The sequence below is a fragment of the Capsicum annuum genome, chromosome 1 (genome assembly GCF_002878395.1).
Source record: "Capsicum annuum cultivar UCD-10X-F1 chromosome 1, UCD10Xv1.1, whole genome shotgun sequence".
NCBI lineage: Eukaryota > Viridiplantae > Streptophyta > Magnoliopsida > Solanales > Solanaceae > Capsicum > Capsicum annuum.
Window position 1 is genome coordinate 144,571,812 of NC_061111.1, and position 27,253 is coordinate 144,599,064.

The 27,253-nt window shown below is 34.8% G+C and overlaps 2 protein-coding genes across 2 annotated transcripts; both read left to right on the forward strand.

The window, feature by feature from the left end:
* Positions 1-299: 299 nt before the first annotated feature.
* LOC107859440 (FT-interacting protein 3-like) lies at positions 300-2,885 on the forward strand. The gene has a single exon (XM_047397178.1). It carries the CDS (start codon positions 343-345, stop codon positions 2,785-2,787), a length of 2,445 nt encoding a protein of 814 aa, XP_047253134.1. The 5' UTR covers positions 300-342; the 3' UTR covers positions 2,788-2,885.
* Positions 2,886-9,133: 6,248 nt separating this feature from the next.
* Positions 9,134-27,252, forward strand: LOC107838856 (DNA-directed RNA polymerase I subunit 2). The gene is made up of 27 exons (XM_016682097.2): positions 9,134-9,502; positions 11,424-11,506; positions 11,588-11,707; positions 12,018-12,097; positions 12,240-12,303; positions 12,451-12,521; positions 13,332-13,409; positions 13,495-13,540; positions 14,665-14,845; positions 14,917-14,969; positions 15,294-15,367; positions 15,481-15,598; positions 17,516-17,603; positions 18,513-18,628; positions 20,454-20,581; positions 20,676-20,755; positions 21,150-21,391; positions 21,467-21,631; positions 21,763-21,927; positions 22,012-22,086; positions 23,013-23,116; positions 23,190-23,265; positions 23,823-23,951; positions 24,030-24,170; positions 24,969-25,181; positions 25,442-25,684; positions 26,255-27,252. The coding sequence occupies exons 1-27, from the start codon at positions 9,304-9,306 to the stop codon at positions 26,663-26,665; spliced, it is 3,543 nt and encodes a 1,180-aa protein (XP_016537583.2). The 5' UTR covers positions 9,134-9,303; the 3' UTR covers positions 26,666-27,252.
* The last annotated feature ends 1 nt before the right edge of the window (position 27,253 follows it).

The window sequence follows — 27,253 nt, forward strand, 5'->3', positions numbered from 1 at the left end:
TTATTATTACTATTCAAAAGTTATTTTTTCGTTTGTTTCTCTTTTTTTTTAAAAAAAAATAATAAAAAATTATTGGAGTTAAATAAGGAGTATCAGTTACTAATATCAGAATTTCCTTAATCAAATAACTAAATTTAAACGTTTAAAATCCAATTAAATTTCTTTCCATTTTCAAATATTGTTGAGAAGGAATTATCTGTCAGCATGTGTATCAGTTACCAGAATCTTAGGAATCCATTTCTATTTGTATGAACTTTTGAATGACTTTTCAAATATACTGAACCTTCACATTCTTGAAAATAAACTCATAGCAACAAGCTGTGTGTTGTTACTAGTAGTACTATGTCTAACCAAACTTCAGGCCAAAACCAAAAGAGAAATCAGAATAATAATCAAAACCAAAATGCAAACCAAAACCAATATCCAAATCCAAACATGAGCACATATCCACAAGAAACTGAAGACTTCAATCTAAAGGAGACAAAACCAACTCTTGGCGGTGGAAGAGTTGCTGGAAATGACAGACTTGGCACAGCATTTGATCTTGTTGAGCAAATGCATTACTTTTATGTAAGGGTAGTGAAGGCAAAGGAGCTATCTTTAAAGAAAGATGGCAATGACAAAGGCAATCTTCACCCTTTTGTTGAAGTGCAACTTGGGAATTTAAAGGGTCTAACTTTGCACTTTGAAGACAGGTCTAGTCCTGAGTGGAACCAAGTGTTCGTCGTGTTGAAGGACCGGATTCAATCAAGAATTCTTGAAGTTTGCCTGAAGGACAAATCGAGAATTGGTGATAGTGATGGTGGTTTGATTGGAAGAGTTGTTTTTGAGATCAATGAGGTGCCAAAAAGGGTACCCCCAGATAGCCCTTTGGCTCCTCAATGGTACTGGCTGGAGAACAAGAAAGGGGAAAAAGTGAAAGGAGAGTTGATGTTGGCTGTTTGGATAGGGACACAAGCTGATGAGGCATTTCAAGAAGCTTTACATCTAGATGCCACATCAGTGAATGGTCATGGGGTTGCAAATATAAAATCTAAGGTTTATTTATCACCTAGACTTTGGTATCTGAGAATTAATGTGATAGAAGCTCAAGAACTGCGGATAGGCAACAAGATGCAGCAGCCGGAGATTTACGTGAGGATTACACTAGGAAATGTGGCTTTAAGGACTAAGAATTCTTTGATTAAGAACGTTTGCCCATCTTGGAATGAGGATTTGATGTTTGTAGTTGCAGAACCTTTTGAGGATCAGTTGGTTTTGAGTGTGGAAGATAAGGTAGCACCAAACAAGGATGAATTTCTTGGGAAGTGTGTCATCGCTTTACAAGATGTAGAAAAAAGGGTGGATTTTAGTACTCCGATTAGTAAGTGGTATAGTCTTGAGAAGGAGGTTGTGTCTGAGGGTGGCAACAAAAAAGTTTCCACCAAACTAAACAGCAAGGTTCACTTGAGGCTATCTTTTGATGGTGGATATCATGTTCTTGATGAATTAACACATTATAGTAGTGATCTCAAGGCCACATCCAAGGAGTTGTGGAAACCAAGCATTGGGGTTTTAGAACTTGGAATCTTGAATGCTCAAGGTTTATCCCCGATGAAGACAAGAGATGGCTGCGGGATAACAGATCCTTATTGTGTGGTGAAATATGGTCAGAAGTGGATCAGGACAAGAACAATTCTCAGCAGTTTCAATCCAAAGTGGAATGAACAATACACTTGGGAGGTGTTTGATCCTTGCACTGTGATCACAATTGGAGTGTTTGATAATTGTAATTTGCAAGGTGCAGATAAAAATGACAAAGCCAGGGATTCAAAAATTGGGAAGGTGAGGATTAGACTCTCCACACTTGAGACTAATAGAGTTTACACCCATTCATATCCTCTCATAGTGTTGACACCAGCAGGGGTGATGAAGATGGGTGAAATTCAACTGGCTGTTAGATTTTCTTGTTCATCTTTATTCAACATGTTGGCTATGTACTCTCAACCCCTATTACCAATTATGCATTACCTTCACCCATTGACTTACTACCAGATCGATAATCTAAGGCATCAGGCTGCTCAAATTGTTGCCACGAGGCTAAGTCGAGCAGAGCCACCATTGAGAAGAGAGGTGGTGGAGTACATGCTTGATGTGGGTTCAAACTTGTGGAGCATAAGAAGAAGCAAAGCCAACTATGTTAGAATAGCTGGGGTCCTATCAGGCCTAACTGCAATTTACAAATGGTTTAATGGGATTTGCACTTGGAAGAACCCTTTTGCAACAGTGCTAGTGCACATCATATTCTTCCTATTCGTATGCTTCCCGAGGCTGATCTTAAGCAGCAGCTTCGCCGTTGTTTTCTTGACGGGGACATGGAACTATAGAATGAGGCCAAGAAAGCCACCACACATGGATATCAAATTGTCACAAGCTGAAAGAGTACCTTGGGATGAATTGGACGAGGAGTTTGACACTTTACCAACATCTCGACACAACGATGCTGTGAGAATGAGGTATGACAGGTTAAGAAGCATTGGATCAATAATGCAAGCTGTTGCAGGGGATTTAGCTAATCAAGGGGAAAGGTTTTATAACTTGTTGAGCTGGAGAGATCCAAGAGCTACTGCTCTTTTTCTTATCTTCTGTTTGGTTGCTTCAATAGTGCTATATGTCATTCCTTCTGAAGTTGTGGTGAGTGTTATAGGGTTCTATACAATGAGGCACCCAAAATTCAGAGAGAAACTCCCTTCTGTGCCCTTTAGTTTCTTCAGGAGATTGCCTGCTAAGACAGACAGCTTGTTGTGAGAGCTGAATATGGTGTTGAACTTTGAAAGCTACTTACTTCCTTTTATTTATTAGTTGAATTGTTATGGGGGCATTTACTTTTTGTTTATGTTGAATTGTTATGGGGGCATTTACATTTTGTTTATGTTGAATTGTTATGGGGCATTTACATTTTGTTCTGGGGATCCTTTGGTGCCAACAGTTCTACAAACCAAGGGTGTGTTAGAAAGAGCTTATTGTTAAAAGTTATTTATATTTATTGCTAGTCATAGGCATTTCCAGAATATCAAACTTAAAAGGAAACTTACATAAATCCTCATAAATTTTTAATGGGTTGTAACACTTTTTATTATAACTTTATTAAACTACAAAATAATCTGGATTTTAGTTATTGTGATACATATATTTATCCTTGATACATATGCAGCGTATATTTATAACTGAATGGTTAAATAAGAAAATAACTGATTTTCAATTATTACCGGGAGTAAATCACGCGCAAATCGTGGCATAAATACATCTGGTTTCGAATGCATCATAATGATACAATATGATAAAAATTACTCAATACCAATTCAAAATTCAATCTCACGCAAAAATAAATAGTTTACATATGTAAAATACATGTTAAAGGCATCAAACATTTATGAATGAATCAAAAATATGGATCATAATAAAAAAGTATTTATCATATGTGTCACCAGTATTCTGACAATAAATGTATCACTCATATCTATCACCAATATACTGACAGCAAATGTATCACTCATATGTATCACCGTCTATAATACGAAAATGTATCAAGAAACTAACAACATTATATATGTATCAAACGCATTAACCAAAAATATATATATGAATGCCAAACTAATAGAGATATTTTAGCTTCTAAAGTATAAAGATTCTTCAAAAGAATATGAATGTTTGTCAGCTGAAAGACACAATAAACCTTTCAAAATTTCGCTGAAATAAAAATTAATAGAGATGAGAAAAAATTGAACTAAATTATAAGTTGTAAATGATAAAATTTGATAATTTTTTTATTTTTTTTTATATTTAAGAGATTTTTTCTCATTATTTACTCTCCTAAAATAAATGCAAATATGTTACTTCCTTGTTTAACATGTATCAAGAGGAAAAGGATATATTCGAGATTTTGTGAAATAATTTTAAAAATAAGGGATTTTATGTATTTATATCTCTTAAGTTTGTGTTTTTATGTAATTTTTCCCTCCGAAAACACTTCTGAGTGTGGATTCACACATTTATATTTAAATATTTTTTATAAAATATAAGAAACTTTAGGGAGGAAAGCACGAGTTCACTGAACCTAGTGATACCCGCCTAGATATGCCCTGTTGCTATTTCTATAGTAAGATATCATGAGGAAGTTCTGTTGAATTAAAGTGTATCACTTCACCTAAAAGCTTAATCTATTAAATTAGGGGAATTGTCTTATTTATTTACTAGGCTAGCTCCGCCTCTTCAACTTGCAACATTCCTATACGATAACAGTAACTTCTTTATCGATAATTTGATTTCCAAAATTGGAAACAACAACATTACAATTTATGCCCAACATTGCATTTTGCAACTAAGCTCTAACCAAAGTAGAAGAAAAAAATAATTTTTCATTAATTTCTCGAAACAATATGATATAACTTAGGAATAGATTGTATACAAGCAAAATTTACACCATACAGAGTATACTTTATGATACCAAAAATCAATCACGAGTGCTTCAAAATAAACTCGCTCAAATAATAAAATAATAAGAATACCATTTATAAGACCAACTCTAAATTAAGCAATACTAATTATAAACTTAACAAGATTAGAAGCATCCCATTAATCAAAAATGACCGTCACCAAATATAAACAGCCCCAACAATTATACACCAACATAAAAGAGACGACCACTATCTTCTAACCAATTCAATTGCTTATAATATCATGTTAGAGCACTAGAAATTTTTTTAAAAAAAATTAGTACTTTGACAGCAAAAAGTGAAACAAAGAAAAAGAAAAAAAAGATGAGGGTACCTAAGACAGAGTTGAAGCTCTACTTTAATTTCATCTTTATTAATATCTTAAATTTCTTTAAAGATAAAAATGAAATATTGCACACGATTACTAATTAAAAAAAGTAAACAAATTCATCTAAATAAGTTTGATCTACCTTCTTGTCTACATACTTGATTCACGAGTGGTTTATGAGTAAGTGTGGTAAAGCATTTATTTTAGGCCTAAAAAATTTTAATACGGATTTTATAATTTTGATTTCACTTAAAATAGTATTGAAGATTTTAAAGCTATATACTCTAGATATATTAGAACTTCAAAATAAATAACTTATAATCTTCATATTAATAAATAAATTTTTTACAATAACATCTAAGGTAGCATATTGCAAACAAATGGCAAATACCTTATTAACTAGAATAACTAATCTTCTTCTATAAATAATAATATTAAAGATGTTATGTCTTTTAAGAATACATGATCACCTGAGATTGTGAAAGATGTTATACTAATAATATTCTTGCTATTGCTTTGACTTGTATTTCCAAAAAGTGAATTCCGCCTTAATAGCTTTGAGTAAATTAAATATGTGCATTAAGATGCAAATGCTTCTTATTTGATATTAAAGAAAACACTTTTTCGCACTTTCATATACTAAGGGATTTCATATGGAAAAGAAAATGTTTCATACTAACGGATTATGATACATAATCATGGATTTCGATGCCCATGTACATATATTTAAGGACTTACATATGTATATATTTAAGGCCTGTTATGTGATTATATTTAAGATCTTTTATTAAACTTTAATTATAAATCACTAATTTTATCGAGACGTCCTTACCCGAATTTTGCCTCAGTGTTAGAAGTTGTTGCGGTAATAGACATCCTCAAAACCACAAATAACATGTGCTATTAATGAGAATTTTATATGTTTTATCCTGTTATAATTCCAAAAAGCCTTATCATGTAATTATTATTTATAATAATCTTTATTTTTCATCGATGGTATCAAAATTAAAATTTGAAAACACAACTTAACACACTCTGTCAATGTGACAGTGTGAACTTCCTCACATTATCGATCTCGAGCCTTCGAGTCTAATGATAAAGGAGAGTAGTGATAGACTCACAACCAACATAAAGTTAAACATGTCAATTTATGATGTATGATAATGACATGAGTTAAACTTAAATAAATAAAATTACTAAAATTTCATATAAACCAATTCAAGACTTGTTATTGAGACTAATGCCAATATAAAGGATTGGATGATGGCTTGTTCCCCATTTCCAGAGGTTCCATTATCTCATACTAGTGAAATCAGCCGCGCTTCGCGCGATAATAAAATCTTTTATTAAATATGTGGAAAATTTAATATCCAAGTGTAAAGAATGTATTTTAAAATTTCTTTTAAAAAAATCAAATGCAACTTAATTAAATTTATTGCTTTAAAATTGTTTTCTTATATTATGTTGATATACACACTAGAAATTTTTATTCAACTATACATCTAATTTAACTTTTAAAAAGTCACATACTTGTTAGGCGACGAGATATATTATGGAACTACTGTAATTCTATTTCTACTACTATTTTTTATAGAAAACATGAGGCTATGAGAATTCCAGGGAACAAATTTGTTATGTAATTCCACTGTTTATTTAAAAAAAATTTAGGAGACATAGGTAATGATAGCATTTGTCTTTTTTTGTCTGCTACAGATTCGAGATTTCATAAGAAATCATTAACTCTCTTATTTTTTTTATATAAACTTAGATTTTAGATCTAGAATATTTAGAATAAAAATTTATAAAATAGATGTCATTAGATTCGTACTCTTATAAAGATTATATATTTGAACAGATTGTGAACGTTTCAAAATTTTGAGAAAGGACAAGGCATTTATGGACTAGTGACATTCGGATTCCTTGGTTGAGATAGGTTACGGTTTAATTAGAGTTTAAACTCGACTTAATTGTGTGTATGCTCCTAAATTGGGTACTTGTGGATTGATATTCGGACATGCTTGAAATTGTTGATGTTTAGATTGTTGGTTCGTGTATAAATATTCATTGAGAATTTACTTGATAGAATTGTCTTGTGACTTTAAGTGTACTTGTAAACTTGGTACATTGTGTTGTATGTCGTGAGGTTATGTAATTAGTATTGATAATACTTGTTTATGTTGGATCGGGTACTACGCCGGTACAGATATGTATATGTTGGATCGGGTACCACGCTGGTACGGATATGTTTATGTTTGATCGGGTAACACGCCGGTACGGATATGTATATGTTGGATCAGGTACCACGCCGATATGGATAAGTTTATGCTAGATCGGGTACCACGCCGGTACGGATATGTATATGTTAGATTGGGTATCACGCCGGTACGGATATGTATATGTTGGATCAGATACCACGCCGGTACCGATATGTATATGTTGGATCGGGTATCACCCCGGTACGGTACATGAACATAGATTGTTCCCTACGGGTCATGACTATTTGAGCAAAACTAAGTCCCATAGCATGTGTGTACATACTTGTGTTGATTCTGTTGATGTTTACAGTATGATTGATACTTTTGATAGTTATGTGACTTGTTTGTGAGCACTGTTGACCTATTATTGTTGTATTGTTGATTTATTGAGAATTTGTTATGTGACGATGCATGTCTACTTATTATTTGATTTATGTTGTGTACACATTATTAAGTTGAGTTGGTCTTTGATACCTACTGGTACATAGTGGTTTGTACTGATACTACCTTGTAGTCTTCTTTTGTTAAGCACAGAAAGTTTTCTAGAGGCTTAGACACGATCTCACCTTTAGAGTTGGTAATAGATCTTGACCCAAGGGTGAGCACTCCATCTCCAGGCTGCTACGGGTCATCTTATTTGTTATTGTTCATCTTTCGGGCAATGAAACATTCCTTATTTACTTTATTTTGGAGATCTCTTTAGACATGATACTGTTAGTAGTTCTTGTACGAATGACTTTTGGATTCTGAAAATTTTAATAAGTATTTTGTTTGACTTCCGCATTAATAACGATTAGTCCTGGATTATTGTCATTATGTTAATTTTATAATAATGTCATCTCAGTATTGACTAAGTGATTGGGTAATAGTTTGATTTAGATGGTTCTCCCACAGGAAGATTAGTGTGGGCGCCACTCATGACCATTTGGATCGTGATATGCATATATGTTTTTTTTCGTTTTAACATTCTTTACTTCAATTCATATAAATTATCATTATTTTAATGTAAAAGGAAAGGAAACTTGTTATTCTAAAAGATCAAATATGAATTTTAATAGGAGGAGAAAATGTTTGTCTACAGGTTGGCAAAGGAGTTGATCTTTATATTAGGCTAAATACATCGCTAGACCTCCCAACCTGGCACAAACTTTCACTTTGACACCTAAAATGAACAACGTTCATGTTAAGCACCTAAACGAGCTACAAACTGTGTTATTTTGGCACCTTTTGCCACAGATTTGGTGCTTGGGGAGCACTCGAACCGACTTGAATGAAACGGCCAATTAATTTGTGCCGACTCATTTAAATCGCCACATCATTATATACAACCACCATTATTTTTTTTTGTAAAAATAAAAAGACCAAAATCATCATCTTCCCTATCCAACCCATCTTCCCCAACCTCCATTAACGGAGGATGAATTTTTCATTCTCTTTATGAGCTTTTTTAATCGAGGTATTTGCAGTCATGACGTCTCCGAAATTTTTTTGGTGTCGCCGAAATCTCTTTTTTTCTTGAGCTTTATTGACATATCTAAGCCTTAAATTTTTAGAAAATTAGAAATTAATTAACAAAAAAAACATGGGCACTGTTGGGGTTTTGCAGCCATGAAAGTGAGTTTTGCGGACCAAATTATATTTTAATAATATTTTTTAAGAGTTAATTGTCATATTGATACAATATATTACTCTTCATGTTTGAATTAACTCAAGTTTATTATTATTTTTTTTTATAAATGTATTTTAGATAAATTTTTATTTTCTTCACTTTTTAGATTATATTGTTAGAAGTGATATGAAAAAAAAATTTTAAAAAATTATTCTAAGAGATAGAGGGGGGTTTTGGAGTACCACTAAAGATGCTTGAGCTTGAAAAAATGGTAGAAAATAGTGGGATGAAAAAATAGGGAAGAAAATTTTTTGATTAATTTTTTGATATTTTTTTCAAGTTTCACTCCCAAAAAATTATTTTTTCAATCCAAACACAACTTCAATTTACAAAAACTATTTTTTAAAATTTTAATCAAAATGTTGAAAGCTAGCTATATTTATTATGGGCAGCCATTAATCATTAATAGAATTTTAAAAGCATCATTTCCTTTTATGAACCCAAAAACGACGCCGTATCATTCATTAACTAATACCTTTGTCCTTGCATCATCATCTTCTTGAGTTTGTTAAACCCTAAACCCTAGCTGTCACCATTTGTTTTTCATACATACAAAGACAGCAAGCAAAGAAGAAGATGGAACGAAAAATTGAAGGAAGCAAAGCCATGTCACGCCCCCATTTGTTAGCAGAGAAAGACTACTCGGCTCTCAAAGAACTATTCAGTCATCATATTGAATCCTTTGATCATATGATTGAAAATGGTCTTGAAACCATGCTATTGAATATCAAGCCTGTTGAAGTTGTTGATTCCTTTTCCAAGCTCAAGCTAAGAAATATCCTTTTCTGAAGAAACCTGAAAATTTTACATAAAGATTGGATTTTTAGCTATGTGTGTGTATATATATATTTGAATTTTTTACTGTAAATTGAAAACCTTAGTTTTTTTTTTGCTTGAAAGAGGAACACAATAAATTATCAAAAACGAATAATCCATTATTAATTGTTGATTATGTATAATTCATATGTAATCTTTAAATTAAAGGAATAAAGAAAGACAAAGAAATTATGATAATGAATGCAATAAGATGGCTTACATCAAAATCAAAATAAATAGAAAAATAGAAGTAGAAGATAACCCTAAAGAGATTAGTAACTCTAGCAATCCGTGATTGTTCTTTCATTTTCTTTTTTTTCCCCTTTTCTTGGTCTTAGTACTTTTGGAAAGACAGGTTTTGGAATGTGAATAATACAATACAGTTCCATTATGTTTTACAACTCTTATGAGCCAGTAATTTTCTTTTTATCAATGTGGATACAGAAGGTATTGCCGAAGTTAGGATGCATTTTGTTGCTAAGGGTGTGGGCTATTTGGTCAATGAAGTGGGTTAAAAGCATGGAGGTTTTAGGTTCAGATCCTAGCAAAGACAAAAAAACACTAGGTGATTCTTCCCATCTATCTAGCCTTGGTGGATGGAGTTACCTGATATCTGTTGCTGGTGGGAGGTGGCAGGGGTCCCCCGAATTTAGTCGAGGTGCACGAAAGCTGGCCCTATAGACCACTGTTATCACAAAAAAAATAAAATTCCTTTTTGTTTTTCCTCAAGAAAGATGAAAATTTTACATTAAAGATTGGATTTTAGGTATGTGTATATATTTATTTTTTGAATTTTGATTGTAAATTGAAATCCTTAGGTCCTTTGTTTACATTGATGAAGTTAGGATACATTTTGTTGCTAGTATGAGTTGATTTTACTTTGTTTGTGGTTGCGTTAAAATTACACTCGTATGTCTTTTTTTTTTTTTATAAGCGTGGTGTCCAAGCAGCTTCCGTGCACCTCGACTAAATACACGATACCTGCCACCTCCCACCAACGACATAACTCTGTCCACCAAGACTGGGGTAAATGAGAAGAATTTAAAAATATTTACGCCATGTAGCCCATACGTTGTGTATAAACATATGATTTAGTCTATATTTGTGTATAAACACCTTTTACATACTATTATACACTTTCAACAAGGTTGATACACTATGTGTAATTCTTTTCCCCCAGGTGTAATATTGTATAATATTGTATATTGGGCCATGTGGCGTAATATTTTCAAAAAAATGCATATTTTTGAAACCTGAAATCTTTTTTGAAGATTTGGAAGCATATTGGAGTAGGGATAATATGATTGCTAGATATAGAGGCATTTCTCTGGTTCTACATCTAAATTGTAGCTGAGGAAAAGGAGGGACACCAAAAGAGATGTGTCTTACTTAGTTTGTTTACCAGGATACCGAACAGTTTGAAGATAGGTGCCTTATGTTAAAGATTGGATTTTTTCTATTTTATTTTCATGCCATCATGTAATTGAAGACCTAGGCATTGTGCATTGAATCATGTTGAGGTTAGGATCTAATTTTCTATCAACAGTATTTGAAACCAAAAGAATATTTAATTTGGGATGCACTTCAGAATTGGAGAAGATGGCAGCGCGCTGCGTATCAATTTATAGTAGTAAAACAGAGGGTCTGCAAAAGAAATGAACACTTGGTAGTGAGTATGCATTATAAATTATGAAGAAAGGTTCATTCGCTGCAGACATTTACTTGTCAAAGTGTATTGAAAACAGTTTGGCAGTGCTGCCTGCATGGGATAAAGTTTTGATAAGTATAGGAATGCCGATGCTTCTTTCATTACATTTTTCCTCATCCTCAAATCTTAAGTTCCATTATTAATTTAATAGTTTTTCTTAACCTGAAGATACTCTGGTTTGGCAAACCTGAAGTATTCCCACCTCAAAAGGAACGCGCTTCCAAGACCATGCATGATGCTTTATATCCTTTTGAGGTACGATTTTATGTTCATTAGCTCTGTTTGTGGATATCTGCACCTGCAGCTAATCTATTGTCTAATGTGTGTGTGAAACAGTGTAGACAAGCTAAACTTTCATATACAGGAAAGTTTTTGGTGGATATCTGTTTCCAGTATGATGATGGAGCTGTAATCAGGGAGAAAATTAATTTTGGACAGTTCCCTATCATGTTGAAGGTAAATTGTATATTTCCCAAAGTTTCAGCTTCTTTCTGCTTAAAATGTTGCTAGTTGTTAAAAGAAAATAGACATGATGGTATAGTTACAAAGAAGAATCTGATGCTGCACCCCTTAAAAGTGTTTCTGATCATTTATCCTAGTGTATACATGTGTTTTAAGACATCAGCTCTAGGTTGCTGAGGTTTAAAGTAAGTGCGCAACTGTAGAACCACCAATAGGAAATGTGTTGCCTTCTTTTCCCCTTTTTAATGACAGTACTATTGTTAATGATTGCATGACCTTTATTTGTTCATTTTTCCTCTTTTAGTCAAAGCTATGCCACTTGAGAGCTGCCGATGACTCCAGAAAGTTAATTGCTCACAAAGAAGAGCCATCAGAAATGGGCGGGTGAGAGCTGAAAGACTAATGATCAAGCTCCTTTCCTCTGCTACTTTTAGGAGTCCTGCCTTTTTCCATTAGGAATTATAGAACTTGTGAAGGATCTGTCAGAATTTTGTAACTCAGAAATACTTTTTGCGTGTATTCGCAGATATTTCATTCTGAAAGGGCTCGAGAGAGTCATTCGCCTTATAATTTTGCCAAAGCGAAACTATGTGAGTCCTCCTTTCTTATTTATTCTCCGGCTATGACAAAGTTTTGACACTTGGATCATTTAAATGGCTTTCTCTACATTAAGTTTACTCCGCTGCAATATTCTTTTCATGTGATCCATTGGTTTCATTTAACATTTTATCCCCCAGCCAATGAGTATGGCACGGAATTCATTTCGTGATAGGCGAGAAGGATATTCTGATAAAGCTGTTGTTATAAGGTTCTTTCTCCACACTCTTACTGATGACTAGTTCATGTAGCAAATTGCGTTTCGTTCTGCTATTGTGTTTGTTTATGAAGAGATTCTATCTTGCTTGTTTTAGTTCCTGAAGACCATGGGTTACATGTCTGCCAAAATAAATATGGTCTCTGAAAGAAGGGTATTCTCAAGAACATTGTATACATGAAGTGTTTATTAGAGATTTTTGTGCTGACAAATATCATAAAAGAGAAAGCAAGCAATGTGCTATGACTAATGCCAATAAGACATCTGATAACAGATAACACTTTCTAGCTATTTAAAACATCAAGTGAAATAACAGTGAAGGAGGAAGGTAGTGGTGGGAGAATGAAGAGGTGAGATCCTATTCCGCCATGCCGATAGGGTTGGTGGAACTGTTAGTCTTTCCTCTTCTAAGTATGAAGCAATTGTTTTACACTTATTGTGGACCAAGAAAAAGTCCCTCTAGGAGTTGTATATTTTACCAATAAACAATCAGTACTCTTTAATCTTTTATATATCTGTCAAAATTACAAAAGCTGATTTGAGGTTTGCCTGATTGACCATATTGAATTTTTCTGGCTTAATGTAGGAGAGAGTTTTGGGCAAGTTTGATGCTTTCTGAATACTTCTTTGCTATCTGCTATACAGGAAGAATCTTTGGCTTATTTAGTCAGCAAAAATAAATTAGGATACAATAAATGCCAAAATGTTTTTCCCGTCTATTATATGATACTGCTTCAGTTCTTCTTTATTTGTTGTGCTCACATGTATTTTGGCACAATTCTAATCCATCTATTTGGACTTCAGGTGTGTAAGAGAAGATCAGTCTGCAGTGTCACTTAAATTGTACTATCTAAACAATGGAAGTGCAAGGCTTGGATTCTGGTGAGGAACTAAACTTTGCATGATTGAACTGTCTTCTTTTATGATGTTTGATTTCTGAAACATTCTTTTTGGTATCTGCTTGCAGGATACAAGGAAGGGAATACTTGCTTCCTGTTGGTATCATATTAAAGGTAAACTGGTATTTTCTGGTCTTGTTAGATTTCTCTTCGAGAGACTAGAGTGTTTAATTTATTGCAATATGTGAAACTTGCAATCAAGGTTTACATAAAAAACTGAGCATTACATTTATAGCTATCCTTTCAAGTAATGAAAAAGTAATTAGGAATCATGAAAAATATGTTCATGGCAATTTGCCTAGTGTGATCTGACATTCGGGTGATTGTTATGTTCATATAAGCAAGAATTATAATTGGAATTGGACTCTTAGATTCTTAGTTGTTAACTATTGAATATTCTAGAACATAAGGATTAACATAGTGATATTCTATTAATAAAAGCATTATTAAGTAGTGATTGTAATTATTGTTAAAATTCTTTTTTATTCATTTTTAGTTTGAATGGTAACTATTCTTTTTCATTTTTTTTTGGCATTGAAATCCTTTTTATTACAATTCTATATTTGATTCTAAATCATATACGTCTCTCATTCTATATTTATTTCTGTTGAGTTGTCTCACATCAGTTGTGGGATGTGTAACTGGTATCCTTATATGGTCTTGACAATCCTCACTTCATGAGCTAGTTTTAGAGGTTGAATTAGGCAAAAACTCCAATTCTTTACCATTTCAATGCCTAATTGTTCAATAGATTGGTTAGTTATAACTAAGAGACATTATACAGGATGTAAACGATAACTTAAACTTGATCAGCGCTTTGCATGAGATGTAATTCTGTAAATACCTACCAGCACATGCTGGTTCTGTCTGTAATAATATTTTAATTTTTCAAACTGTATCAAAAAAAAAAAAAAAAAACGAGACATAATTTAGCTGGTGAAATTGTGCTACAGATGTAAATTTTCAAAATTAAACAGCTATATCTTTCTATGATTCTATCAGAAGCTGTAGTGCTGGCAGAGGATATCTCTAAAATCCATTGCATTATTGTTAAGGTAGCAATATGAGGTTCACTTCATAACAATTCAAATGTAGAAGTAAATAGTTGACATTGCTGCATTCTATTTAGTTCTAACATAAGTTTTTCCTTTGATCTTTGCATTTGGTTTGCACTGTTGATTGATCCAGCTATGCTTGTTTATTCTGCTAGATTTCTTACTGCATTTATACGTCCTCAGGCCCTTGTTGACACCACTGATCATGAGATATACGTCAATTTAACATGTTGCTACAATGAGGAACGTGACCGTGTAAAGGGATCTGTTGGTACCCAGCTTGTCGGTGAAAGAGCAAAAATTATACTGGATGAAGTTCAGGCTTTATCTCTTTTTACCCGAGCACAGTGCCTGCGACATATTGGTACTTGTTTTGTTTACTATCATGGTTTACTGTGATCTTCTTGTTACATGACTGTATCTTCCACATTTCAGGAGAGCATTTCCAACCTGTTATGACTGGAATGCAAAATGATAGTTACAAAACTGTAAGCATATCTTGGTTGTACTTGACATGATTTAAGGCCTGTTTGGATTGACTTATTTTAAGTGCTTCTAAGGCAAAATAGCTTTTTAGCATTTTTGAAGTGTTTGGGTAAACTAAAAAAGTGCTTTTAAGCACTTATTTTTAAGCTAAAAAGGCAAAAATAAGCCAAAAGTCATAAGTTAGAATTCCTAACTCATGGTTTTTGACATATAAGCCAAAACCTATAAGCCCATACAAACACCCACTTACTTCTAGTAGTTAGAATAGACGTCTTTTCTGGAGATAATACCCTGACATCACATCATCTCTCTATCTTATTTGGCAGGTTGCTGATGCTGTGCTTAGAGACTACATATTTGTCCATCTGGATAACAATCATGATAAATTCAATCTACTTATGTTAGTATTTTTTTCTTTGGCAAATTCTCTCGTGATTTTATGGTAACTCTTCCATCTACAGTTGTATTCGTATGTTTTGGCTATTGATATATTATTACTCCTGCTTTATTTAGCTTTATGTTGCAGAAGCTTTTTTCTTTGATAGATCAGACTTCTGTCCTAGACAATCCAGACTCTCTGCAAAATCAAGAAGTTTTGCTGCCGGGTCACTTAATTACCATATATCTGAAGGTCCAAACTTATTACCTTTTTAAGGAATAATTGTCCTGTGACATTGAATGTAACGCTTATATATTATATACTATAGAGTAAGTGCTTCATGGAAATGTGTATTGTCGTTCTTCCATGTGCTAAAAGAATAATATATCCAGGATCAATTAAGTGGAGAGTTAAGTGATTATTTGATCAATCAGCTACACCTCGAACCCAGAATAGTTGGCTATTGCTATTTGAATCATCTGTATCGATTATGCTCTATTCAAGCCCATTTCAGTTCACGACTGAGTAGGTTTTTTTAGCGGAGAGTTGGGCATCATCTAAGTGCTAATGTTGTCTATGACTGCTTATGGTTGCAGTGCATGATATGGATGAATATTTTCTGTTGCTTGCGCAATGCACTTGAAAAAGCACGATGATGTTTTTAAGGGCAATTGGCCACTGTTGACCGTTTTAGGTTTTGTTTTGTTACTGTTTGAACTTTGGGTGTAACATGGGAATATCAACGAAATGGATGGATACGTGTAACTTTTGAGCTCCTTGCAGCCTATAGCATAGTGTACAGTAGACATCATTTCTTAGTACTCTTTACCGTAGGATACTTGGATTGGGTAATCAAGAGTGAAAGAATTTCAAGTAAACAATATTCAAATGTCATGAAGGTCAAGTATGCCATCACTCAATTTGAAGGGTTTGCCTCTATTTGGTGGGAATCTTACAAGAGACAAAGAAACCAACAGTTGCTTGATCTTATTCTTTACTGCTAATTAAAATGAAATGAAGGGTGCCATGAAAAGAAGATTTATACCAGATTACTATCAAGAAGACATACTTTCCAAGGTCTACACTATGAGGCAAGGGGGAAAGCGTTGATGAATTCTTTGAAGAGTTTGAGAGGATGATATTGTGAGCCAACTTTGACAATAAATAAAGCTTCAGTGCCCCAAGGTTCCTTGCGAGACTAAACAAAGAAATTTCTTCTCCTTTGAGATTGCACAAGTTGTCTGTGACTGCTCATGGTTGCCATGCATGATATGGATGAATGTTTCTTTTGCTTGCACAAGGCACTTAGAAAAGAACAGTGATGCTTTTAAGGACAATTGGCCACTCTTGACTGTTTTAGGTTTTGTTTAAGAACTGTTTGAACTTTGGGTGTAACATGGGAATATCTAAGAAATGGATGGAACTTTTGAGCTACTTGGGGCATATAGCAGAGTGTACAGTTAGATATCATTTCCTTAGTATTCCTTACCTGATTAAAAGCACTTTAAAGATATTCTATTACATCTGAACTGGCAAGAGATTTCGTGTGAATATTCTATTCTTGTTTGGCACATATTGGGTCATGCCTCTATTTACAATATTACATTACATCATAGTCTGGTTTGAAGATCGAAAAGATAGAACAGAATTCTGAATAGTTCTCCACATCACCTCGTGTGCTGATGTTGTCAAAGTAAAGGAATTGGAAATTTTATTGTTCCACTAGTCCTGTTCATAAGTCTAAAATTTAATGGTTAAACTTCTTGTTTCTGAGGTATAAAGAAGGGGATCAGAAAATTAGCTCAGTTCATGAACTTCTTCAACTTCCACTTTAATTATTTTTAGATCCTTTTCCACTTCCTAGTTTGACTCTTTTAATAATTTTAAGTGGCACGTAGTATATTAAGTGACCTTCTAATTCTATTTTCAAACACGTCTAATCTCTCTCACCTGATGTATTCAATTTTATATGTTGAGTTTTGTAATCAATCAGCCTTTACAGCTGCACATCGTTATTAAATCAGGAGGTTTTTTTTTCCCATACTAGATTGTTATCTGATTGGTGTTTGCAGTATTGTGTGTGCCATGTGGATTATATTAGCTGATGATCAAATTTTTTACGGAAATTCTCTCTTAATTTTGTCTTGACGTTCTCTGACACATTTACAGGAAAAGCTGCAAGATTGGCTGCTTAGATTACAACGGTTACTTCAGGAAGAAACTGATGGTGAAAAAAAGAAGTTTGAGCTAAGTAGCTGTATGTTCAATCTACCTTTTTCATCCATCTTAGTTTATTTCACTTTCGTAGATAGCTGTAGGCACACCATTGTATGGTGCGGGCACCACCCTCAACATATTGCTTCACCTTATTTCCGTTAAAATAACTTTGCGGAGGAGAGTCAAATGACGAAGCCCTGGAAACTTAATTTCAAGGGCTACAATGTTCATTCAGGAATCATGTCGAAGTTTGTTATAGATTGAGAGTTATGCTGTGTTGAAGTGGGGCAATTTGTTTCATGATGGAAAATGTTTCTCCCCACTCTAATTACACATTATTACCCAAGGACCAGACATAAGACAGGTCCCACTATGATATCTCGTGTTAGTTCTAGTTGATGACCTGAAAGAAGACTCTAGCTCCTTGCTATCTAGAGTGCTTTAGCCTTAATTTACTAGGAAGCTTTGTTTAACTTAGAACAAATGGTTCTAAAATAGGTGTCAAGCTGAGTCTACTGCTTTGATCTTCATTTCTTGACACCATTCTTTAAAAAATATCTTCTTTTGTGTTAAAGTACTCTTCTTTGCGGGATATTGCTTCCAATAATCGTTACCTATTCAAATATGACAACTAGAGTGCGAGTTTCATGCAAAACACTCGAAAACTAACATATTTTCAAGTTAAAAATACATGGAGAAATGAATATTATTTTCACTCGTCAAGTATATGTATTGCCCTATTATTACTTTTGACTGGGTGCAGTCACACTAGTAAGAAGTAATTAATGTTCTGTTGCAAACCAATACGTTTCTGGTAGTGAGATTTTCAGGAATCTTGTTCATTTTCTTTAAAAAATTTTCCTCAGGAAAACCTTCCTTTCTCCTATCTTTTTTCTTTATTCCTAGTTTTACAGTCTCTTAAAAATTTAGTTGTCTTATCTCTGTACAGTGGCAGACGTCAAGAAGGCTATTGACAAAAATGCTCCCAAACAGATGGGATTGGCTATTGAGAACATGTTAAAAACTGGGAGATTGGTTACACAATCAGGTCTTGATTTGCAGCAGGTATTTATTTAGTTATGAAGCTTTTATGTGAAGCACCAATAACTCCTTATCGAGAAAAAAATGTGAAGCACCAATAGCTAGGAAATTTACATTGCAACAGATGCGTCTTCCTACACAGTCTTTTTCTTATTCTTTGTATGGCAGATTTCAAACTTCTGTTTTCTGGAAGGAAAATCAAATTAAAATTCCTATCAAAAAAATAAAAAAAAAAGACAACATACAAGAGTACTAACAGAAATTGAATTGTTAATAATAGGAAAAAGGTTTTCAAGGAAGGAAAAGCTAACTAAACTAACAGAAAATGGAAAAAGGATTCAATTGAATTACATCTGAAAGTTCTGCTCTGTTCTGCCCCAAAGCTAGCATGCACTCAGTGTTGGATGGAAATACTTGACAAAAAGAATACTCTGAGTGCGTTATTGAAGAAGCTGCACCAAGTAGATTAGAGTACTGCGTTGGTCAGTTTAACAGTGCAATTGATTAGCAGATGACTTTGATCCATGCTACTAACAAAATCATTATATTTAAATGGAGAGGGGTAGAGGGCGGGCTCATTATCCATTAAGTTTTGAACCGTGTGTCACTAACACTCGGAGATTTCTCGGTTATGAAAATAAAGATTGATTGGAGTACCATAGTGAGCAAGAACAACATGGGCTTAAAGATATTCAATTTCTACTGGTTTTCATGTGTCTTTGTAAGTCTTTACCTAACAATTCATGAGAATAGGGGTTTATCGTTAATATTAATGACAAAATTGTCTTTCCTATTTATTCATGATAAATCAATAGCGTTTATTATTGAGAATGGTTTTTTTGTTCATTTTAAAAAATAAACAGTAAAGTGCACCAAACAATAGTCAGTACAAGTCGCAGACAGATTTAGTGGATACCATAGTCTGTAATTGTCTTATTCTACTTTATTTTTGGTCTAAACATGAAGTTTGGGGGGAGGGGGGGGGGGGGGGGGGGGATACCATAGCTTTAGTGGATGTCATAGTTAACTTTTAAAGCTTTTTCTCTTTTGTGGCAGTCCTCTAGGGGGGAAATCCCACATACAATGTGGGTTGTAAATTCCGTCATCTTTTGGGTGATGAGTTCTTTGTGAATACAAGTTACCTTTTGACTCAAAAAAAAGTCTCAAGACAGATTTTGCTGTGAATGTGCAATTCAGGGCTAAACAATTTTTGGCAGTGAATCAGTATCGGTTTGTGATGCAACTTCTGCATGTGGAGCTACACAAGAGGACTCCTTGCACCTCAATTTCTTGTCCATAGCTCGGAGTTATACTGAGGTGAAGGCCCACTCTGTGAATCTGTTGATTCATGTAGTACTGTAGTTCAAATGATTGACAACAGAGTGTTGATAGGTTTCTCTTTTTTCCTCGAGAGTTATTGGTGTTGGATAGAGTAAAAAGCAACAACTTGCAGGTGCTTGTGAAATATCAAGTAGGTTTCTTTTGGGGGGATGAGGGAGGAGTGAGTGAATACATGAAATAAGTAGATGAATAGCAGCTTTGGATTTGGTAATCTCTGATTGACTGTAGAGAGAAATTTAACTCCCTTTACAATCGCTTGTATTAGTACCTCTAGTCAAGCAGGTTCTTCCCATTCTAGAGGAAGTGAATTGTTGTAACAAATGATGATTGTTACGAAAAAAATTGGATGAATAAAATAATTTTTGTCACAGAAGATAGCACAGTTTTTACGTAATGGAGATCAATTTTGGCTTCTCTGATATTAAACTTAGTTTACATTATTTCATAGAAAGTGCACCTTTGCAATCATCTTCTCGTTAGTATCTTCACTTGGCTGTTTTTTGGTTAGAGAGCCGGTATGACTGTCCAGGCAGAAAGGTTAAATTTCCTCCGTTTCCTTTCACATTTTCGAGCGGTTCATCGAGGTGCCTCATTTGCTGGTCTTCGTACTACAAGTGTGCGGAAGTTGTTACCTGAGTATGTTGTCTCTCTATCTGTGGTCCAATTACTTCATTTTCATGAAAATCACTTAAGTTTTCATATTTTCCTGGCACTTCCCACCATTTTTCAGATCTTGGGGTTTCCTTTGTCCTGTTCACACACCTGATGGGGAGCCATGTGGGTTGCTTAATCATATGACTGCATCTTGCCGTAAGTTCCTTTGTCTTCTGATATCAATTGTATTCACCAACTAAAATGGATGTAATCTTGTTTTTCTCTTATTTTCCTTGACCTTTTTTCGTTACGAAATGTCGCTCTTGCTCCCATTGTCCAAGGATCATTTTTTTCTCGCCCATCTTGGGAAGTGACAATGTTCCTCATGTTCTGCGTTAACAATAAATTTTCTCTTCATCATATTTATTCTGCAAGAGGTGATATCCAGTCACCTTTTTTGGCAGAGTGTATTAACTGGTACTTTCAATTATGAAGTTAACCTTTATATCACAAACGTTTTGTTGGAATTTTGTTCCCCTAGTTTGTCCACTTTATTTATAATACACTGCAATATTAGTTCTCTCCACTTACTACAGTCTTTCTGTCCCAGGGATAACCTCATACTATGATTCGAAGGGCAATGTTAAAGACTTCTTCAAAATGCGGATGTCCATATTGAATGTGATGATTGCAATTGGAATGACACCATCATCACCAAAGCTTGTGCAAGCTGGTCCTCCTGAATTGCTGTCTGTCCTACTGGATGGTCGTATTGTGGGATATATGTCATCGGATTTAATTGAAAAGGCTGTTACCCATTTGCGGAGATTGAAATTGTCATCAACATCCTCGGTTTGTTTCTGATTACCTTCTTTTAACAAAAGATCTTTTGCTATAGAAACTTATTATGCACCTACTGCCCAGTAGATTCCAGTTGATTTGGAGGTTGGATACATCCCTTTGAGCATGAATGGAGCATATCCTGGCCTATATTTGTTCACGTCTCCTTCTAGGTTTGTTCGTCCAGTAAGAAGTATATCTGCACCTGCTGAAGAGGGCAATGATCTTGAACTCATTGGACCCTTTGAGCAGGTGGGTTCTACATTTCTTGCTTTTACTTGGCCAAATCTTATCTTTTTGTAGTAGCTGACACGAGATGAACTTTATTACTAATGAGAACCTCCAATATGATGATTGCATGGTTGTGTTTTTGTAATGTGCAGGTGTATATGGAGATAAGCTGCCCGGATGGAGGAGATGGAGGAAGGAAAACTGTATTCCCTCCCACACATCGAGAAATTCATCCAACTAATATTTTGAGTGTTGTTGGCAATCTGACACCTTGGTCTGATCATAATCAGAGTCCACGTAATATGTATCAGTGTCAGGTATTGAGTTAATTTGAAATGATTTGTGGATAATGTTATATAGACTGCCACATTAGTGTATCTCACCTTTCATCTATTGTGCAGATGGGTAAACAAACAATGGGTTTCTCCTCACAAGCATTGAATTGTCGTGCTGATCAAAAGTTATATCACCTTCAGGTTTGTCCTGGTTATTATTTGCGATTGGATGCATTAATGAGTTTTTGTAGCCAGCCCTCAAGTTGAGTACAATGACATCCTTATTTAAAAGAAATTTTGAAGTATTTAATTGATTTATATGGAGAATTTGGTGCTTGAGTCGCACTTTTGTGTAGTTTTTCTTGTGGAAGGGATGTAGAAGCAGAAAGGCAAGAGATGTATGGGATTAGTGAAAGGGATTGCTACATACTGTTTCCATACAACAGTGTACACGGAATAGAAGAAATAATGAAAGCATGAATGGATTATAGCATAGTAGTTATGCTCTGGATTGTGTCATAGTTGAAATTGATGCTCATGTTCTTGTTGTTGCATCTGGGGTCTTGGAGTATGACCAAAACTTCAGTTACCTTTTCTCAAAGAAAGAGTATGACCAAGTGAAGTTTACTACACTGAGTTGATTATTTTATGTGTTATGCATTCATGGTATTATTTCTTTTTATCTTGTAAAAGTGCATAGCAAGCAAGCATTCAGCTGAAAGATTCTTTGGGGCGGTGGGAAATGTGGATCATCTTTGAATGGGATAGTTTTATGAGACTACCAGTCAGTGCATGTTTAAAATATTCAATAGAACATTCTTTATGGTGTTGTTTTTGCTGTTGACGGTTGCCTATGGGAAAATCTAGTTTCACATACTACTGGTTTGCAGGTAGTTTTTTTCATTGAATTTCTGGAATAGAACTTTTTTAAACTGAGTTATAATGTTTTGATGGGTGAGACTTCTTTGTGGTCATTTCTAAGTAATTCTGTGCCTTGGCCTGGATGTCATTTCCTTGTAACAACTGTAATTGTTAAGGCTTTAGAATTTCTGTTGATAATGTTCTCTCTTTTGAGATGTTTTATCCCTTCCCTCTGATCTTTTTTGGGGGGACATGGATCTTTACAGACTCCTCAAACTCCAATTGTACGCACAAAAGCTTATGAGAAGTACTGCGTTGATGACTATCCATTAGGAACAAATGCAATTGTGGCAGTTTTGGCTTATTCAGGGTAAGAGTTCTGTACTGTCCCTTGTTTTTTTCTATCAGCAGAAACATAAAATACATATCTTCATGTTATGCAGATATGACATGGAGGATGCTATGGTCTTAAATAAATCATCTGTCGATCGTGGTTTGTGTCATGGCCATATATACCAGGTATCATTTGATTTTTTACCTTTTAAAAACCTTTTTGGACTATGGATTGATTCAAAAGCAGACTTTTTTGTTCCACAGATTTTTTTCCCATATGAATACATCTACTGAACGATAATTTTCCTTTTGGCATTACATACATTGATGGAGTTTTAAGTTTTTGAGCACCAATGTTTTATCTGTGACAAGTGTTTGGAAGGATGATAAGATATTTGGTCGTTACGTAACGTAAAATAGGAGGAAAAACTATTGAGCTATCGTACAAGGATAAAGCATTGAGTTCTCAAATCTTCTTCTCATCAATTCAAAACCTTCTTTCTGAGACCACAAACAACATCACAAAGTTTGATACTTAATGGTCTTTTTGTTTCTGTTCTTTAATCGGAGGGTCGGAGAATGGAAAGCAGTTTTATCTGTTCTTTTTCATATTTTCGGTTTTTGGGTTTTATGTATTTGATCCCTCCCTTGTTAAACTGCTTATCCTACTACTCTTTGTGGAGGCAAGTTGTCTGATATGTGGACATCTTTTATTGACCAATGTGTGATCTTCTGATTTGCAGACAGAAACCATTGACTTGACTGAGCAAAGCGTCAAATCTGATCGTGCTCAGAGATTGTTTAGAAGAAGCAATTTGGATAAGTCGTCTCATCGGCTGATTGATTCTGATGGTCTTCCATATGTGGGGCAGGTAACAGGATGTTTATTCTCTTCTCTATTTTTTGGTGGGTCAACTTGCACCTGAACCAACATGATCATTTGATTGCAGAGAATTAATCCTAATGAGCCATATTGTAGCATTTACAATGAAATAACCAGTCAGACAACTAGTATGAAGTTGAAGGGTTCGGAGCCAGTTGTTGTTGATTACGTTTCTGTCGATGTGAAAAATAAAACACATCTGCAGAAGGTGAGCAATTCCTAGATATATTTGACTTTGAGAAGATAAATCTCTGTTGTTGCTTTTCTGGATTTGTAGTCCACTTTGCAATTGTTATCTCTTTTGTTAGCATATATAAGTTGGTGTTATTCTGTTATCTTTTGCTTTCTATTTCTCTTGAATTTCGATATATAAGTTGGTGTAATTCTTTGATCTTTTGCTTTCTACTTCTCTTGAATTTCAATAAATACATTGCCAGTGAGCTTTTACTATCTGATGCTCATTATCATAGTCGTCGCAGCTCAAAACTAACCATTTCTTGGTTTCTGATGAAAATGTACTGATCGTAGTGGTCCATCCTTGGACAGGGTAAAAAAAGAAAACCATAATCTCTAGCTACCAACAAGTCTATGAAATCTCTGTTGTTTGCTATAAGTTCTTCGTATTATTGCCTTGTCAATATCTCTCTTTATTTCATTGTATTAAAGGTAAGTTGATGTTTTCTTGGGGACTCATGTCTGCCTTGGAAGTTTCACAATTTCATGTTCTTCAGGGTTAGTTTTGGTACTATTTACTGTTTGTATTCTAAAGTATGGGATGGTTCCTTTGATGCTGAAGATGAAGTTCTATTGTGCCAGTCAAATTTTGCAACTATTGTCACTTGTCAGATTTCCGTTTTTTTTTTTTTTGTTGTTGTAATAACAAAACTTTGTTAGTTCCTGATGGACACGTGCTCTCTCTTAGCTAAAAAAATTACTATGGTGTCATGACTTCTAAAAGGTTCAAATTATTCAACTTATGGCAACATTTTTCGTTTCTTCTGGGCAGGCGAATATACGTTTTAGGCGCTCCAGGAATCCTGTAATTGGTGATAAATTTAGCAGCCGACATGGACAAAAGGGTGTTTGCTCTCAATTATGGCCTGATGTTGATATGCCATTCTCAGGAGTTACAGGAATGAGGCCAGATCTTATTATTAATCCTCATGCTTTCCCTTCAAGGATGACGATTGCTATGCTTCTGGAGTCAATTGCTGCTAAGGTAAGTTTTCTCTTCCACCTCTTATGGTGTTATTTATTTCTAGCAAAAGTATCTGGCTGCATGAAAAGTGAGTGGTGATGTTGTAGCTCTCCAGACAATGATATCCTCAAGTAGTTTTTGTGGTAGTTTATTTATGTCTATTGGGTGATGACTTTCATATGCTGGAGACATCTCTCGTTTATGGAATATATTGTTCATCTAGCTTGACATGGATGCCATATATACTGAAGATTTCTTATATATATGCAATCTCCGAACAGGGAGGTGCTTTACATGGCAAGTTTGTTGATGCAACACCGTTTTCCAACACAATGAAGGAATCAGAATCAGAATCCAGTTCACTGGTGGATGAACTTGGTTCCATGTTAACGGCTTGTGGTTTCAATCACCATGGTGTGGAGGTACTATATAGTGGAGTATATGGTACAGAACTGACTTGTGAAATATTTATTGGACCTGTTTATTATCAGCGTCTGCGACACATGGTTTCTGATAAATTTCAGGTTAGTATCACCCTATATTAGAATGAATAATCCTGATTATTTTTCCTCCCCTCTTTGACCCTTTTAGGCTGATTTATGTTTTCATAAAGGGTAGGAAACATTAGCTCTCTTTGATGAATAACTGTTCGCTAATGATTGACCACCTCCTGGGTTCGACTCTGATATTAACTGTTTAAGTTTGAAAGTTGGAAGGTAAAACAGGAAATAATGCAATGTCACTGCTCAACATTGATTTCCAAATGAAACCATGATCGCTAAATTCTTCCTCGACCTAGTTTTCCTTTCCTGATTGAATAATACATTTATTATATTATTAAATGTATCATATGCACTCAGGGGCCCCACTTATGGGAATATATTGGGTATGTTGTTGTCGTATGCACTCAGAGGACAGACTTCATGTTAGTGGGTCTCTTTTGTCCCATTTAATAATAACTCCCCCAACCCAACCCACACGCACAAAAAAAAGTTCAGTTTGATAAATTGCACTACCAAGTATTCTTACTTTATATATCTTCATTCCTTGTCAGGTTGTAATGGTTTCTGAAATTCACTTGTTCTCCTTTACAGGTCCGTTCTACTGGACAGATAGACCACATCACTCGGCAGCCCATCAAGGGTAGAAAGCGTGGTGGAGGTGTCCGCTTTGGAGAAATGGAACGTGATTCACTCCTTGCTCATGGAGCAGCATATTTGCTGCACGATAGACTCCATACCAGCTCAGATCATCATATTGCAGATGTGTGCTCTGAGTGTGGAAGTGTCTTAACATCATCAATAATCCAGCCGCCAAAACGAGCAGTTACGATTTTGGGTCTGCCACCTGCTAGAGAACCCAAAAAAGTTACTTGTCTTGCTTGCCGTTCAAGTAAAGGAATGGAGACTGTTGCGATGCCTTATGTCTTTAAGTATCTAGCGGCTGAACTGGCAGCCATGAACATCAAAATGACTCTCAAACTAAGTAATGGGGCTGGAGCTTGATACGTGTTTCTGGCAGTTGAAATATTCTAATGTCTAGAAGCAAGCAGAATCTTGGTGCCTATATCATCTGTAAATGTATCTCCTAATGTGCAATACGTCCAAAAAAGGGGTCTGCTGCAGTATCAGATAACTTGATTCTGGCAACGGTTGATTTGGTTTAGAGTTTTAGACATCAAAAGGCTAGTTTCCTAGTGGGCTACCTTGAAAGAAAGTGTACTGCATATGCGACATACTTCTGGCCATTTCAATCTCATAGTGCAAGAGTAGTCAAAATATAGAGATGTCTCATCAGTAAGAATTCCGAGTTATGCAGGTTTGCCGTCTGGCTCAAGAGGTGCAACGACCTTCCTGGCATTATGAAGATGGACCTCTGAAGTGTAGGAACCCAATGTAGGATTTGTGCTTTATACTAGTTATAGCTTTTTGTACATTTTAGGGGCTATATGGTGTCATTGTTGAGGCTCTCTTGCAGCCAATATTTTTGTTTATCCCAGTATACCTCTAATTCACTTTCTTGAGATAAATTATTTTGGCCATACAGTAGCTTTTCCCTTCCATATGTTCTTAATTGAAAAGTTCTCGTCTCAC